Source organism: Pongo abelii, chromosome 14 (genome assembly GCF_028885655.2).
Source record: "Pongo abelii isolate AG06213 chromosome 14, NHGRI_mPonAbe1-v2.0_pri, whole genome shotgun sequence".
In the NCBI taxonomy this organism is placed as follows: Eukaryota; Metazoa; Chordata; class Mammalia; order Primates; family Hominidae; genus Pongo; species Pongo abelii.
In genome coordinates this window covers 65,066,812-65,085,874 of record NC_071999.2, presented here as the reverse complement: position 1 = coordinate 65,085,874, position 19,063 = coordinate 65,066,812, and the positions used below count along the sequence as shown (strand labels likewise).

At 31.8% G+C, this 19,063-nt stretch overlaps 1 protein-coding gene across 3 annotated transcripts in view; it reads left to right on the top strand.

Moving 5' to 3' along the window:
- The window catches only part of DIAPH3 (diaphanous related formin 3), a 485,256-nt gene that overhangs the window by 332,001 nt on the left and 134,192 nt on the right, over window positions 1-19,063 (top strand). For all 3 annotated transcript variants that reach the window (NM_001374211.1, XM_054528709.2, XM_054528710.2), the window contains 1 exon segment: window positions 10,032-10,167. In NM_001374211.1, the coding sequence (NP_001361140.1) occupies window positions 10,032-10,167 (136 nt within the window).

The following is a 19,063-nucleotide window of genomic DNA, read 5'->3' as shown; positions in this document are numbered from 1 at the left end:
ATAGCTTGAGTATCCATTAATGTTGAATGAAATAGAACCCTGAACAAGAAGACATTCATAAGATTTTCAACTTTTTTTCAAATGATTAAATCTCCTAGTTTTCTATGTCACAAAAATATACAGGATATTATATGTTGAAAAATGTTGAGTTGGGTAGGCGAATCTATTTAAATGGGCTAAGACTCAAATAGAGATGAAGTACGATCAGAAAGTCAGAATCTATGGCAGCCTACTTGTATTTAATGCTATCATTTTTATATTTTGTTTTATTAAAATTTTATTTTATAACATAAAATAAGACTGATATACCTGCCAAGTAAAGGCCTATTTGGAATATAGGCTGTTTATAATGCTTTTTTTAGAAGGAGGGGAAAATGCACATTGATTTTTTAGATTGTACTTTTAGGGAAAAATATAAAACAAATGTTAATTGCATTATTGGGCAGTGTTTTAAGTTAATTTTTTAGAAATATCTAATTTCAAGTGAAAGTAGTACTTTCATGGAGAAAACACAGGAAAGCGAACTCTTTTTTTCCAGAATGAAATCTCATAATGAACATTAGATTTAGAATATTAAAAACAATGTGCATATATATGTAAATTAAATCTTTAGAGGTATAATAGCTAGACTTGAGGTTGAGAACTACATCTTGCCTTCCATATTTAATTCGCCACTATAGCTTCCCTGCCAAGTGATGCAGCTTGTATTGGATGCAACCATTTTACTCCTGATCAACTCAGTGTACCATCGTATTCCAACATCTCTGAATAGAAAGCATTCATATTCTTATAGGAACTATGAAAATTGGCACTCCCCCATATGTTTGATGGAAGCATATATAATTGATATAAGCCAGAAAATGTTTTTTCTTAAATTGTTGCTGGATAAATGTGTTTGAGGCATTTCATTAATGATACAGTAATAATAAATTATTGATGTTTTTGTAAAGAAATAATAATACTTACTTGTTAACATTTATATAGGGCTAAAATTTATGTGTGAGGCAATGATATAAGCTATTTACATGCATTATTTCATTTATTTCTTAAAATATCCTTGTATTGCAGGTACTATTTTGTCCATGTTACAGTAGAGGAAACTGAGACATAGTCACACAGCTATTTAGTGCTAGGTGGTTATTTAAACCAAACAATATGATTTCAATTTCTACCCTCTTATTATACTGTCTTTATAATATGCAGCAATACGCTCAGATCGATTTTTTTTTTTTTTACAACTTCTAAAAGTGGTGAAATGTCATACTTAATGTTTTCTTGAAGGCATTCTTGATCTTCAGTTCCACAATATTTTTTTGAGTGCTTGTTCAGGACTCATTTGATATGGCTGTCCAATTACCCTTTTTTTGTTTGTTTCTTTGCAACCTTTGGGTCATGAAACACACATGTATAAAGTATCCCCCAAAATACATACTGTATAAGAACTGCTACATTATATGAACTTTTTTAGAAATAAGATATCTGTGTTGTTCAACCCTATAAAACAATATACTTTTGAGGACTTTGCTTATCACAATACGATTTACTAGGGACTCTTAAAAATCCATCCCACCAAAATACAACAAACTATTTTAAAAACATGGCTGTCCTGTGAGAAAATTAGGGAAATCTCCAAGGCAAAAGTGGTTAAAGAGAAAAAATGAAGTTGAAACCTGAACAATAAGCACAGGTGAGCAAAGGGGAAAGCTAGGCTTGCCCTGGGAATGAAAACCAAGACTACAACTTGGTGAATACAATGAATAAAATGTTTACAATAAACCTGTGACAAAAGCAAATTAAAGTTATTAAGGTTAGAAATGATCCCTGGCTATTTACAGAAGCAAATTCAAATCTGTGCCAGAGGACAGTTACAATTTAGGTCCTCAAGATTCTCACAAATTAAGTTTAATTAATTAAGAACACTCAATCCTAACCATCAAACACACAAAGAAACAAGGGATTGTGTGGTGAAATGATCAGAAAAAGATAATACATATAGGCCTCCAAGACCCCAGATATTCAGTAACGATATATGAAATATTTAAGGAAATAGAACATGAAATTTTTAAAAAGAGAAAAAGAAAGTAACAGAACACTAAAAATGAACAGTTTTGGAAAAAACAAATAGAATGTATGGAAGTGGAAGTGTGGTGGTTGAAATTAAACATTCAATGGATTAAAGAGCAGGTTATGCTCACTTAAAGAAAGAAATGGTGAATTTGCACAATACATCTAAATAAATTGTCCAGAATGCAAACCAGGCGGACAGTATAATTAGAAGTGTAAAATACTTCTTAAGAAACATGGAGAACAGGATGAGAAGGCCTACCACTTGTATAATTAAAGTCCCAGAAGAATAGACTCAAAAAGAATGAAATACAATATTCAAAATAGTGGCTTAGAATTTTCCAGATCAGGAATCCATAGAATAGGAAATACAACTTATACAAAGCCAGATAAATAAAATGAGATTCACTTCAAATAAATAATGAAGCTGCAGAACACTAAAGACAAAAAAAAAAAAAATTGCAGCCAGAGAGAAAAGATATGACCCCCAAAGCAACAACAATTAGATACAGATTACTTATCTGCAAAAATGGAAGGCTGAAGAGAGTGAGATCTTTAAGTGATGCACAAACATAAATGTTCTTCTAATTTGGGGTATCCAGCAAAAGATCTTTATAGAGCACAGGTGGAATTATCTACTATTTGTAGATAAACAGGAAAACAAAAGTGTTTTTCATCAACAACCTTATGTTAAAAGATTTTTTTTAAGAGACTGGCAAACTTTTTCTTAAATAGCCAGATAGTAAATATTTCAGGTTTGCAGGCAATACAGTCTCTGTTGCAACTCTCGTGTGGAAACAGTGCAAAAGCAGCCATATCCAATATGTAAATAAATGGCTGTGGCTATGTACCAGTAAAACTTTGTTTACAAAATACATGGTCAATCTAAGGATTGTAGTTTGCTAGCCTCTGCTCTAAAGGTTGTATTTAAAGAAGCAACAAAAAACAGATTGAGAGACAGGGAGCCATAGGTACTAGGAAAACAAATGTAAAGAAAGTACACAATAAAACAATGTTACATCAATTTATAAATTGAGTGAGAGAGATTTAGAATTTGGGTTTTCTTTATTTTAGTCAAGGGAGAAAGGGAGATACAGATATTAATTAACTTTAGGTCTTGTTAAGTTGCTAATTTGTGTAATAAAAATACAAGGATAACCAGTGAAAGGATAGAAATATCAAGTATAAATTCTAAAATGTAGTGAGAGAAATAGACTAAGAAAGACACACCAAAAAAAATGAGGAAAAATAAACGCATAACTCAAGCTAGACAAATAGATGGAAACAAACATTTTATAAATTACAATAAATTTTTTAAAGGACTGTAATATCGTATAAAAGATAAAATCTGGTTTTATGCTGTTTATAAGAGACCTCCCTTTACCCTATGGATATAGAAATGTTTGAAGTAACAGGACAGTTAATGAAATACAAGGCAACTATTAATCAAAAGAAAGAGGGAAACTATTTTAATAGGTACAATTGACTCAAGACATTAATTACTTCACGACAACAAAAAGCTTAATTCACCTGAAAGATACAACAATTTAAAAATGGCATGTGCCTAATAACATAGCCCCAAAATTACACTGTAAAAATTAACAAACTATATCAATAAGTTGACAGATTTAGGATTATGTTAGGAAATTTCAACAAAGTTCTCTAACTTACTGATAAGCAGAAAAATATCATTAAAGACAAGCGTTAAACAATTAACAGACTTGATTTGATTAGTGTATATAGAATTCAAACTCAATAATTAAAGAATACACATTTTTTCATGCACAAGTTGAACTTTTATAAAATTGGTTACGTACTAGAGACCATGAAATCTCAATACATTTTTCAGTGTTAGTTTTATTTATTTATTGACCACAATGACATGAAATTAGAAATAAAATTAAAAGGATGAAATTTTAAAACCTCTAGTTTGAAAATTCTAAAAACACATTTAAAAAGTCATATGTCAAAGATGAAATCATAGAAAACAATTATACCTGAACAATATTGAAAATACCCCACATTAGACTTTGCTGGATGCAGTAAAAATGGTATAAATTTATACCACATGTGCTTAAGAGAATAAGTCAAGTGTTCCTACATATATAAAAGATAAATATTTAAGGTTATCGATATTCCAATTACCCTGATTTGATCTTTACACATTATATAAATGTATCAGATTATCATATGTACCCCCAAAATATGTACATGTATTATGTATCAATAAAATAACTTTTATCAGAAAGACTTAAAAGCATCTGATTTCAGAAATTTAAAAAGGGTTTATATGATCCTAGAGAAACCAGAAGGAGGGATATGAAAGATTAAATGAAAGAAAAAGTGACATAAACTTAAAAGGCAAAAATGAGGTTATTCTGAAAAGACAAGTTAATTAGATATATTGCTAAAAAGATTAATCAAGAAAAAGAGAAGATAAATAATATTGAGGATATAAAAAGGAAGATAACTGAAGATACAGAAAATAGTAAAAAGAGAAGAGCTTTCTGTAAAAATTTGTAGGATAGTATTGGAAAAGGTAAATGAAATGGATAAGTTCCTAGAAAAAAATAACTTATTGAAAATTACTTTAAAAGAAATAGAAAGCATGAATAGTTCTATAACTAATTTTTATTTTAATGACTTTTAATCTTCAAAATAAATACTTGGCCTAGAAGTTTTTCAGATACATTTTACCAAATTTTAATGAAATGATTGTCTCGAACAAATGGAATACAAAAATGTATTTTATGACTAAATGTTCAAAAAGATAAATTCTTCCTGTCCAAATTGAGTTTATCCCAGAAGTGAAAGTATGACTTAATATTAGAATATTCATAAATATAATTCACTATATTGAGTCTAATGGGAAAAAAAAAATTGTGAAATTTCTCTCAGTCAAGTCAGAAAATCCTATTCAGATTTCAAAACAAGAATCATGAACTAATTTAACCCTCCACCCTACTCCAAAGTAGGAAAGGAGTCAAAGGAAACCCTTTAACCTAATACTTAGAATCTAACTCCTAGTCAGTATAGTAAGATAAGACAAGTAGGAGTTGAAAATGTAAAGATTGAAAAGGGAGAAAATCAAGCTGACATTATAGCACTCTATGAATAGCAAAAACAAATCCTATAGGAAAACTATCAGAAATAATAAGAAAAATTATCAGTAGCATATATAAAAATTACATTTTTTAGGCTGGGTGCGGTGGCTGATCGCTGTAATCCCAGCACATTGGGAGGCTAAGGTGAGAGGATCACTTGAACCCAGGATTTCAAGACCAGCTTAGACAATATTATCAAGACCCCCATCTCTACAAAAAGTAAAAATTACATTTTTATATGTTATAAAACAATAGAAATCATTGTTTTTAAAGAAGGCACAATTTACAATAGCAAAAGAAATGTGAAGTATAGAGAGTAAATCTAAAAAAATGTCCAAGACCTGAATGGAGAAAATGAGTTTTTTTTCTAAAGCCTTTTTTAAAGATCCAAGTTAATAAAAAGCCACATGCTATTCACAGATAGAAGACTCAAAATTGTGAAGATATCAATTAAAAATCCTTATAGTCCTTTTTAACGAAACTTAACAAGTCTATTCTAAAATACAGATGGAAGAGCAAAGGCCCAAGGATACAGAAGGCATTCCTAAGTAAGAAAAATAAGATGTAAACCATAATAATTAAAATAGAGTATTATTCTTAGAGACATGGATATATTGATCAAATGGACTAAAATAGCCATAAAATAAATCAACACACATGTGCTAATTGAAATCCAAAAGAAGTGACTTTGCATATTATTGGAGAAAGGATGGGCAAAAGTGAATTGGATCTCCACCTCATACTGTTCAAAAATGTTGATTCCAACAATGAATGAATGGATTTTTAAAATGTGGTTCATATACACAATGGAATACTATTCAGCCTTAAATGAAAAAATGGAAATTCCATCATTTGCAACAACATAGATGAAACCAGAAGACATTATATTAAGTGAAATAAGCCATTCACTGAGAGACAAATACCATAATATGATCTCACTTACGTGTGGTATATAAAAAAGTCAAACTTATAGAAATGGAGAATAGAATGGTGGTTATCATTCTACTTGGAGGGTAAGGGGGTTGCACCAAACTCTGTCTGGCACACAACATTCAAAGAATTTCTTTAGGCAAAGTGTAGCTGAAAGTAGTTGGTGGCAGTGCAGTTTATTTGCCAGTTGACTAAATATAAAACAAGGTCAAGAAAAGATGATGTTTTTAAAAAATCAATGTCTTATAGCCAATTGTCTTTATATCTAGCTAACCCTTAACTTTTCTTTCTTAATTCAAATTTAGGATGGAAGTCACTAAGAGGCAATCATATCCAGAAAAATGTTGTTCTCATTTAATTATTCAGTTTTTCTGTTTTAAGCTACTTTTACTTCTTAACATTTAGAATAAAAGAAAATCTCAAATTACTGTTTGAACTGGGATATTAGTCTCAGACTCAACACCTATTTCTGTGCTCTCTATTGGTATTTTTTCAGCTAAAATTCTTCTCCTAATAGTTATAACATCAGAATATGGTATGTTTTAAATGAAGTAGGCTTTTAAATGAAAATCAATAGTGCATTTTTCATAAAACAAAATAGGTTTAAGAACTTCTTTATACCTTATTTCTAAATGTAAACATCGTTTTTATAGGTCTTGGAAAAGTAATTTTGACTTTTTATTACCCATGGGAATGCTAAAAGGGTGTGGCAATTATATCTGATAGCAGATGGCCTATTATGTACTCACATTTAAATGTATTCAGTCATTAGAGTAGAAAATTCACATCAGAAAATGTTATACATTAATTAGACTCATAAATAAGCTACATGATGTATTATTTATTTATTGTAGGTTCATCTTGTTCATTTCTCTCAAGCAAGAAATACAATTTTGATTCCTGAATATTTGCTTATCCTTTCTCTATCACAACCTATCTTCTTACCCCATCTCCCTTATAGATACATACATGAGTATACATGCACACACACATACAGATATACACACTTGTCTTTGAACCCATGATTATCTTCTCCTACCTTTCTTATGTTGAATTTTTTTTTTTTTTTTTTTTTTGAGACAGAGTCTTGCTCTGTTGCCAGGCTGGAGTGCAGTGGTGTGATCTCGGCTCAATGAAACCTCCGCCTCCTGCCTCCCAGGTTCAAGTGATTCTCCTGTTTCAGCCTCCCGAGTAGCTAGGACTGCAGGTGTGTGCCACCATGCCCAGCTAATTTTTGTATTTTTAGTAGAGACGGGGTTTCACCATGTTGACCAGGATGGTCTCAATCTCCTGACCTCATGATCCACCCGCCTTGGCCTCCCAAAGTGCTGGGATTACAGGCATGAGCCACCGCGCCCAGCCTCTTATGTTGATTTTTATTACAACTTTTGTCTCATAGCTACCTCTTAATATACGTGACCATAATATGAAGCAATATGGTGGAAAACCACTGACTGTAGCTAGCTTTCCAATCTTGCAACTTACTGCCTCTTACTACTTTTATTACAGTAAACAAATACTTAACCACTCTGGGCCAGATTAGAGAATGCAGAATCCAATTTGAGAATTAAAGGGATTGCACATTAAAGCATCTAGTATTGCAGCTGGTATTTTATAGCTTAGCAATAATAACTAGCGTTTATATATGTCAAGAACTGTGAAGAGTTTGAGAGTTTACCACTAACAGGCTAACAAGTTAACTTGACACCATTTCATGGATGTGGGGTCAGAGACAAAGAATCCTTTGCTACTCACACAATAGCAATAGCAAGATTAGACTTTTTTTTTTTTTTTAAGGTTTCTGAGCCCGTACTCCCACAGGGCTATATGAAAGGGACAGGTGACACTTATATCCACAGTGGTTTGTGTCATTGGAGGGAAATCCTGAATTTAGGGAATGCAGTCTTTTATAATAGGTAGTAAGACTGTCCAGCCTTTGCTCCAGTTTATCATTCTGGGCAGTAACAAACCCCTTAGCTTAGGAGGGAGATACTACCTCTATCTTCTGTTCATTATGCAAATATCTTTGAAAAGATAGTTCGAAACAAAGGTGCTTGGTTGGTGCTTGTATCTCAGTGTACGTAGTTTTGCACTTGCTTGAAAATCTCTAGTCATTTTCCAGAACCCTTAAAAGAAAATCCAACCTCCCTATCTTTGCCTAGAAGATCCTGAGGGATCAGGCCTCAGCATACCTCCCTGACCTCATCTTATATCTTTATACTGGCCTTCTGTCTCCTAAACCCAACAGCAACCTTTGCATTAGCACTTCCCTCTGCCTGATGTGTTCTAGATCATCACTTACCTAGCTCCTTGACATTCAAGATTCAGCTTGAATCAAGTCAGAGTGAGACCTTATCTAACTACCTAATGTAAAGTAACCCCTCAGGAATGCTATCACAGCACTCTTATTTTGTTGTTGTTATTTATTGTTTATCTCTGCCTCCTGCTGCACCCTACCATATAGAATGTAAACTTGTTTTAGTGTGCTCTTCTTTTATGCACTCTTCCTTCTCCCCTCTCCACCTTCCTTTCCTCTCTCTCTTTTTTTTTCTCCCCTACTTTACAACAATACTATTTAGTAGTCTTTGAGTAAGTATTAATTGGATGGATGGATGGATGGATGGATGCATGAGTTACTGTCCCCTCTATTCTATGCTTTTTGTTTCTTTTTGTTGTTGGTCAAAAATATTAAACTTTATTGTTTGATTTTTAATGAAGAACTTGTGCTAACTCTAGGGTTAAAATAAAGAATACCACAGTAAAGAAATAAAAGCCTTTCCCTGAAACAACATAAGCCACCTACTTGTTATAGTTTAATTACACACTTTTCTATTTAATACCAGTGGTGATAAACATCCAATGTGTTAACCTGTTTGGTTTCATTGGTATTTAATATAATGTTACTCTCTTTGTTGGCACTTAAAAATCCCGTTTACCTGCTAATTCCCCTTAATGCCACATGAGAGGTATTTCTTGATGTGTATAACACTTAAGAAATAAGAAATTAAACAAATAATCACATCTATTGAGAGCTTCTTATGATTAGCATGTTATTATTAGTTTTGATCAATAGCCAGAGGACCTGGCTTTGAAATGACAAACATTTCTTTTTTTTTTTTTGAGACGGAGTCTTGATCTGTCGCCCAGGCTGGAGTGCGGTGGCGCGATCTCGGCTCACTGCAAGCTCTGCCTCCTCGGTTCACACCATTCTCCTGCCTCAGCCTCCCGAGTAGCTGGGATTACAGGCGCCCACCACCACACCCGGCTAATTTTTGTATTTTTAGTAGAGATGGAGTTGCACTGCATTAGCCAGGATGGTCTCGATCTCCTGACCTCATGATCCACCCGCCTCGGCTTCCCAAAGTGCTGGGATTACAGGTGTGAGCCACCATGCCCGGCCAAGAAACATTTCTTTAGTTACATTTATGATATTTCTCTCTATATGAGAAAAATTCATATATGATTGTAATAAAAAGTAGCCACTACAAGATTTTACTTCTTTTATTATGTCTTTAATTTGATAATTTTTCTTGTACTTGATAATTTGCTTTGCAAAGAAGAAATGGAAAACCCTAATTCAGTTGCTAGACACTTTTGGAAATGTATATGGGAAAACAGTTTTGATTTGTGAATTAGTTTTTTTTATTTTGTTTCTGTCTCCCATCTCCCTTTTAGTTAGTTAATTCCATCAATATGTAGATGTTTTAAAGATGCAGGTTTAAGTTTAATAACAGTCGTATTTATAGATACATAACATATTTAGCAAGGGTTTCTGTGCATACCTTTTAGAAGACTGTATTACTAACATAACTCACCATTATCTAAAAGATAATCATGTGTCTACCTTAAGTATATTTTCAAATAGATAATTTTCCATTTTGCAGGGTGAATCACTGGTTAAAATTGATCATTTTTCAAAATTTTTTTTAATAGCAAGCAATAAAGGAGAATATCAAAAAAAGAGAAGCAGAGGAAAAAGAAAAACGTGCCAGAATAGCTAAAGAATTAGCAGAGCGAGAAAGACTTGAACGCCAACAAAAGAAAAAGCGTTTATTAGAAATGAAGACTGGTGAGTACTATCAAATTTGTTATTTATTCTATGTATACTTAAGATTTATACTGGCTGCTTTATTAGTATATTAATGAACTTAGTGAAAAAGGAAAATACAATCACTTGTTTCTGTAATTAAACCATAGAACAATTCTTTCTTTATGGTCTTCTCTCCCTTCCATTTACTAACAAGTAGTGTAGTGTCTTCATTCTAATGTTGGTCATAGGTGATTTGGTCCTCTGTTATGCTGTTTTGGTTCCAGCGTATTCATGTTTCTTTAATTACTACCTCAATAATCAATCTTTAATAATGTATGTCAGTTAATAAAGTAACTATCAGAAACGGACTGTGGAAAATTCTATAAGACATGTAACCTGGTTTCTTCAACATAATATCCCAAGGGAGGGAAAAAAAGTGATGGAGGATAAACATTGTTTAAAAGAAAGAGACTTAAGCGACATATCAGCCAATTGCAATGTATGGAATTTATGTGTATTCCAATCTGTGGTCCCAGCTACTGGGGAGGTTGAGGTGGGAGGATCGCCTGAGGTTGGAAGGTTGAGGCTGCAGTATGCCTTGATCTTGACACTGCACTCCAGCCTGGGAGACAGAGTGAGATTTTGTTTCAAAAAAACAACAAAAAGAAAAAAGCAGTCTGAACATTTTGGATACTTTTTTTTTTTCTTGTAAACATGACAAAATTGTTGTCAATATGTTTCAAAGTATCTTTTAGAGACTGGTACTGAAATTTTACAGAAACATATGTATATATGTATTTCAAGAAGCTAAAAGATACCACTTATTTAGAAGCAAAAGAATTATGTAAAATGTAGTTATATTTTCATTCCCTGAAAAATTTGGCTTTTCTTCTTCCAAGTCAGTAAGGATTGAACAAGGCTTTAGTTAAAATCCATCCGCTTCACTGCTAAATCACCATAGTTTACAACTCAGGGTTGCAAATTCACCTAAGGTTTCCCCAGGAATAAATAGAGATGCCTACTTTGCCTTCTTTACTTTCACTTTACAGGTATATTTTTATGCTTACTAAAGTGAACCGAGTACCTTAATGTATTGCACTTGTTTCTTCCTGGGAAGAAAAAGCATCTAAGCACAATTTCTTGTTTATATTTGAAATTCAGGGAATATTCTCAAAATTATTTTTAAGTATGAATGAAAATGGAGATCAGAAAGATTTAGTATTTATTTTTAAAATATGCTTCTGGAAAGAATTTTAAATTAATATATTACTTCCTAATTTACAGAAGATTCTGGTGTTTGAACAGTAGCTTTTTTTTTTTTTCGAGATGGAGTTTCGCTCTTCTTGCCCAGGCTGGAGTGCAATGGCGCGTTCTCGGCTCACTGCAACTTCCGCCTCCTGGGTTCAAGGGATTCTCCTGCCTCAGCCTCCCGAGTGGCTGGGATTACAGGGGCCCGCCACCATGCCCGGCTAATTTTGTATTTTTAGTAGAGACAGAGTTTCGCCGTGTTGGCCTGGCTGGTCTTTAACTCCTGACCTCAGGTGATCCACTCACCTCAGCCTCCCAAAGTGCTGCGATTACAGGTGTGAGCCACTGCTCCCAACCTGAACATTAGCTCTTTTAGCGTTGGCTATAGTTATCTAGATGAGTTGCTAGATGGCAGATTGGATGTATTGTTTGTGGGTTTTGCCCAGGGTCTGATCACACAGAGTGTCTCAGTAATTCTCTCTTATACCAATTTGAAAGATTGAAACTTGATAGGGCAAAGAAATTCTAATAAAACTTCCAATGTAATGTCAGTAATGTTTTAATTTAAATTTGTGTCTCCCTAAGGAAGCTTTCACTTTTAAGAATAAGTTTATTTCTCAAATTTATTTACATTATAGAAAACACCTAAAAAATAGTAGATCAAAAGACTGTTACCCATAATCTTCCTATCCAAAAAATCACTGTAAACATTTCTGCACACTGTTCTTTCAGTTTTAAATTTTTCTGCCTTCTAATAGTAGCTATGATCCTAGTAAATATGCAATTCAGTGTCTCACTTTATGTTGCTGAACTTTTGAATGTTTCGTGTTATTCATAGCTTGTAATTATAATTTTTAATATATATATATGATTGATTCCACTGGTTATGCCATATATAATTTAACTTGCATTAGTCAGTAATGAAGTCATGGAACAATAGTTATTGCTGACTTTTCAATGTGATTAATCTTTTTATCCATAAATAGAAAATGTTTGTAATTATTTTATTGGACATGGAATAGAAAAGGATATTTTTAAGACTTTTGATGCATACTTACAAATTAATTTTCAGAAGCATAACTTTAATTTTCTCAACTTTCAACATTGGGTTATGATTGTGCCTTGGTTGAATATTCTTATTTTTTAAGATTTTTGCTAATTTTATAGATTTTAAAATTATGTTTTATTATCTTAATTTGCATTTCTTTGAGTATTACTAAAGTTGGACTTTTAGAAAGGGTTTATAGTTCATTTTTAGTTCCTCTGTTGTGAATTGTGTTATCTTTTTCTTATTGATTTGTACAAGTTAGCTGAGTGTGTATTCATATTTACATTTAAAATATCTCCTTCCAATGTGGCTTTTTAATTTCTATATCTTGATATATATAAAACTTTTATTTTCATTCTATGATGTTTTAATATTTGCCTTTGTGATTTTTTCTATCACCTTTAAGTTTAGAAAATCATCCTTTCACCGATTTCATATCAACTTCATTTCTTTTCTAGTTTTGATTATTTATAATATGACTGTACTCTACTTATTTATAATCTTCCCTTAATCATATATTTGATATATAGGTTTTAATATAAAAGGGTCTGTTTCTAAATTTTACCAAAAGCATTCTAATATTTAGCCATCAATTGTGTTTAATAGCTGGTTTATTTTTCTTTAAAATATGTAATTTTATGTTGATGACATTACCTTCTTTTCTTAATTTTAAAAAAACTTGAATGTTTTTAATTTTAACAATAGATTTAAAGAATTGTTTTATTATATCTTTCGTTAATCATAGAGCTCATCTTATTTAACCTATTGGATTATTTTATTAGACTTTTTCTATACTATCTCTTCCTAAACATGGTCTGCAAATTATCGTAGGTGGGCCTCAAGTAAATGTAAAATCTTCACCCAATAGGACTTTCCAAACCTGCAATTTGCTGAGGTACATATGCATCATACATTTTAACATTTTTCAGGAGTGCCCTCTGCAGAGCATAGTCTGAGTAACTTTGATTTATATAAATGATATTAAAATAGATAATTTTAAAGTAATATATCTGTAAAATAAATACAGATATATGCTATATCTATATCATACATATGAATTTACTATAGATGTAATCAAACTCATTTGATACAACATGCTGAAACAGCTATGATTTAAGAAGCTACTGTGAGACTTTGTCTTTTAAAACATTTGAAATTTTTGCAAGTCAACTTTGAATTTTTTTTTCAGACTGTGGGATTTAAAATAATCTAGGGATAATAGCCCAAATTTCATAATATTTGTAAACACATATTTTTCTCACCAAAGTGAAAGACTTCTTCTAAAACCCCAATAAATGATGATGATTCTGAATGGTCCTTAGTTTTCCTTTAAAATCAACACAATTATTAATGTAGAAGAACAAAGCATTTGATTTCTTAAAGTAACTGCTATTACCAAGTGAGTCATATAACCATATAACAAATATATTACTACATGCTTATTTATTGATAACTTTTTTCATTTTTTAAAAAATCACAAATACAGTCAACTTTTTTCCATATTATATGTAGAACATGCTTTTTGTCAAGTCATGATTTTTATAACATTTGAAGGCTTTATGAAATAGAGGTTACTAGTGTATCTAATTTAGCACTTAATTACTGAAAATATGTAAAATGTCAGTTTTTTATACTTTTAAATTGATACATTGAATTTTATGCATATGTGATGTTTGACAAATATGATCTTCAATAAAGACGTTGTACTATTATAAAAATATGTGTTATCATTTCTTTTATTATTTTATTGGTAAAAAACGAAATATAGCAAGGCCACTTTTTATTGTTCTTTTATTCATCAAGTTTTTTTCTGTATGTTGAGATTACAGTGATAAATAAGAATAAAAAGGTTCCTGCTGTAATGAAGTTTAAAATTCCAATGAGTGCTTCAAATAACCAAATATATAAAATAATGTCAGATAATAATTTACAGGAACAAAATAAGATATGATAATGAGATGGAGACTGCTTAGGCTGGTGGTAGTAACAAAATTTGGTCTCAGAGAACTAAGACTATTAGTATATATCAAACTTTCTAGTTTAAATATTGTTTAATAAAAATGCTCAGAAGTTGGTAAGATTTATATAATCATTGTTGTGGTTTTCGGATAACCAGGCTTATAAGCTGTACTATATGTGCTAATATGATGTATTTTTTAAACATTGTGAGTATCAGTTGAAACTTTATGTAATTTTTCTTCACAGGTGTTATATTTTAGTACAGAACATGGTACTGCTCAAATCTTTGTAGAAATTTTTAGCCCGACTTTCTCAGCCTTAAAAGAATGTGGAAGGGTGAATTATTGAATTTACATTAGTGTTTTGTTACCTCACTGGGCCAGGAACTTTTTGTTTTAGCTTATTTTCGTATGTAAGGCACATACCCCTGGATGATAGAGGAAGAGAGAAATCTTCACATAACTCTGCCATAAACCCACAGGGAGCTTCCTTCCATATATTTTCGTGGCTTTAGTATTTCCGCCATGCAAATAAGAACTGAATTTCTTCACAGGTGTAGAAATTCTTGTATCACTATCTGAGGTAGCACAGTAAATTAAATTCCTGTTCTTTCTTACCCATAGTAAATCATTACTTGCCCTCGGCAAGAGAACAGGCGACTGTTTCCAAATCTACTATTATTTATTATCACTATCATTTCAGAATGTGATTTTTGTTAATAGAATGAAAATAAAGATAAAAATAGTGGATTAAATTTCTCCAAGAAGAAAAATGAAGCATTAAAAATCCTTCTGAGTAACCAAACTAAGGAAGCAGTCTCCTATTTTCATGTTATAGTGTTAAAACGTGATGTTTTTCGTTTTTGTTTTCTCATTTTTTTTTAAACGATGAACCTGAAGGTCTCTTAAATATTCACATACACAGTTTTGGTTATTTCTGTTGAATGTTTTGGTATTACATAAACAAGCAAGTTACATTTTCATGATGTTTTTATTCAATCATCATATAAATTTTGAATAAATGTCTAAGGTTGATGCTTGAGTTTGAACTATTTTAATTTAAAAAGTACCTATTCATCTGACATGAAAACTACTAAGCATAGACCCTAGTGGTTATTAATTTAAAATGCATAACTGTTCTTATGTGTAATCATTTCTAGTAAGGCAAGTAGTAGTAATAATTTTATGTGATTATGCACAACTTTTTCTAAATTCCATTTCTGCTTCTTAATCATGGACACAAATAGGGCATTTGATAATAGAATTCAAATATTATACTTTAAGACTTCCTGAGTATGTAAGTTGATTCACATCATTTTTAAATAGCAGATCAAAATGGCCTTGAAATGGACCCAGTGTTGTGTAATTACGTTTTGTGGGGGAAGTAAATAAGAGCTTATTTAATGGAGCAATAAAAACTGTATGAGCAGCTCCTATATTTTAGTCTTTAGGTTACAATTTGTCTATTATTTATTAGACTTAAATGTCTCATTTGGTGCAACTTCAGTCTATTCAATAAGGAGATAATTAGCTTTTAGAAATCTGTTGTTTACCCACATGGCCAAAACTGCTCCTTTGTTTTCCATTCTGCAATTTAGAATAACTAAGCAATTAGGCCTCCATTTTAGAGGAAATGCATATTACATAAATTCTACTTGGGAATGTCTCTGCCAATCTCAACAGATATGCAATTAATGTTTGTACTTGCTTTCATAAAGGCTTTAACAATTACCCTGTCTTCTACAGATGTCATAAAACTTAGATTACTTTCCATAATTGCCCATATTCTAGTTTTGTGCAGTAATGCTTTCAGTTTTTTAGTGTTATTGGCAATTGGTGCATATAAATAAGCCAATAGTTTTAATAATTTCTCGATATAGAAGGGTAGAACAAATGGAATTGCATTGGCTTGGATATATTTCTCTTTTCTTTACTCCATCATTTATAGAACAGACATTGTAATAACAACAACAACAACTGCTACTACTACTGCTAGCATTTATTGATCACATATTATTTGCCAGCCTATATTTATTATTACATGTAATACTTAAACTCATGAGACTATTTTATATATCAAAAAGTTTAATTTACTTGCACATGATCACAGATTTAGCAAGCCATGAAGCCAGTACTCAAGTGTTTTCACGAGGTCATATTTTTAACTATTGTGCTATTATATTTTACCACTGATGATTTAACCATGGTACAGGAAAAAGGGACCAAAATGATTATGGTAACTGTCACTAGACTATACCTATATAAGAAGATTGAGAATTATTTTCCCTGGAAATGTGTGAGAGGGTCAGCCATGTCTTTGTTAACATAATCAGTGCTTTTAAGACAGGTGGTCTCTCCCTTTGTGTTTGGAACTTCTGGGAGGATTGTCACAGTCAAAGGAGGGATTCTTCAATGTTCTGAATAGTTCTGACCCAACATAGTTGCCAGAGGTCAACTTTTCTGAGGGAGGTAGAAATGTGTTCAGTACTTTCATTGTTTGACGCAGAATAGAAGTTAAGGAACCAGAGAATTTGCAATATAGTAGGTTTTAGGAGTGGCACAAACATTTTGTGTGCTTTACTTGTAATGTGTGCCCTGAGACATTCTTCCACGTCCACCAACTGTACCATGTAACAATTTTTTCCTTCTGATGGTATTAAGAAACTGAAATTCTGTTCCATAAATAGTAGCAAGCAATGTCTGGTGGGAAATTTTTCCAAGAGTTTCTCTGTCAGTTAGCTATGCAGCTTTTCACTTATGTGCAGGCATGTCTTTCACTGGAATAACATAGCTTAAATTATGAAAACTCATTCAGAGTTCAACCATTTTGTGCACTAATTTGCGTCTTCTCCATGCAGCTATACAAGGCTCACACACCGTCCTTTGTCCCCTTCCAACAAGCCCCAGAAAAGAGAAGGAGGTTCTCAGACTTCCAGCATAACTTAATTTGAAAGTGATTATTTTTTCTTTTGTCTTTTTCTTTCTTTCTTTCTTTTTAAACTTTCTTGAGGGTTATCAGTGCCACTCTTGTTAAACATTTTTGTGGCATATCCTCATACTAATTAGTTTATTGCTCCTCCAATATTTTAAAATCATTTTCAAAATGTTTTTCATATTATTATAATATGGTATTTACTATATTCTCAACTGCACTTTTTGTTGTTTAACTTTTCTGGGAATAAAAGATTAAATGCCAATTTTCATAAACTTTATTTGAGGCAAAATAATATAAATTTTTAAGGTGTAGCATGGTCTACCTCTAAGAATTTTACCAAAGAAATCTTTATATTAACATCACTTATTCTTAATTTCACCCTGTTCATATTCTAGGGCAAAAAAAATCATACCAATTAGTTCTTTTGATCTTATCACAATGTGGAAAACTCTGTAACTTTGATAATATCAGCCACATTTATTGTATTATAATTGAGAACTCAATCACAGCGTTGCATCTTCTTTGTCTGTAACATTCAATACTCCTTAGCTGTCTCCACTAATCAACATAAACCATATATCCCACGAAGCCTAAAATATTTGTTAGCTGGCCCTTCACAGAAAAATTTTGCTGATTCATAATATAGATCAATAATTCATAGACTCTGTTCTTTGATTTTAAGAGACAGATTAAAAAAAACCATGAAGTAAAAAAAAAAACTTTTTCCTTGTCTTCCTATAGCCAAAAGCATGCATTTGCAAAATGACCAGTCTGTGTTGAAAAATAATGAGTTATTGTTATTTTGATAAAATTGATATATTTATAAATTGATAAATAATTGATAAGTAAATTAATTAAAATTGATATATTGATAAAATTAATGATAATTATCAGGGAAAACTTAATCTGTAGGCATATTTCTTGCTACAGAGAATTGTGTGATTTTTAGATCTGTTAATTTGAAATGGAAAGTCATGCAGTTGAACTTTTGAAATGCTAGCAAGCATCTGGGCTGCTGATTGTTTTGGCAACCGATCTAGCACAACCATTGTGCTTCTTATCCTTTTAGCCCAGCTTATAGACCCCAGTATTTCTATAGTATTGTTTGTATATCTTTCAAGATGAAAATATCAGTGTGTCAAAAGGTCATAGGTGGAGCCAGGTTTTTCTTTTTTTATTAATAGGTTCTCTCTTTTCTTTGTATTTTGGGTCATTCTGACATTAAATCCTTAAAGTTGAAGGAAATCTATTCATTGGTGTTGAACTTGGTCGTGAAGTTTGCTCAAAGTCTAAAGTGATTATCTCAAAGAGGGGGAAAAAAAAAACAACTCAGTAGTATTTGGCATTTGATGATGAATAAATATACCCTAGGGCAGACTGGGGAAATTAAGCAAAGAAATTGAATATTTATATGTTACATGTAAATGGTATAAATAGGCATTAGTGTTTAGATGAAATTAGACATTATTTTGTAATAGGATTTTAAAATATTGTTTCCTGGATAGCTTCCTTCCTCAGATATCCAATGTTTTTCAAGAGAATTATAAGCAATATGATAGTAACAGAGTTAACATTGAGGGCAACCTTAACACAGGCTAGAATGCCCCAAGGCAGGAAGAATATGACAGACTAGTGTAGTAACAGAAAATAGATGACTGACTGTTTTTAGAGCAAGCAATTCTTGGAGACCATTGCCTGACTAGAGTGAATTGCCATCATAGAACTTCCAATAATAATTATCATTAA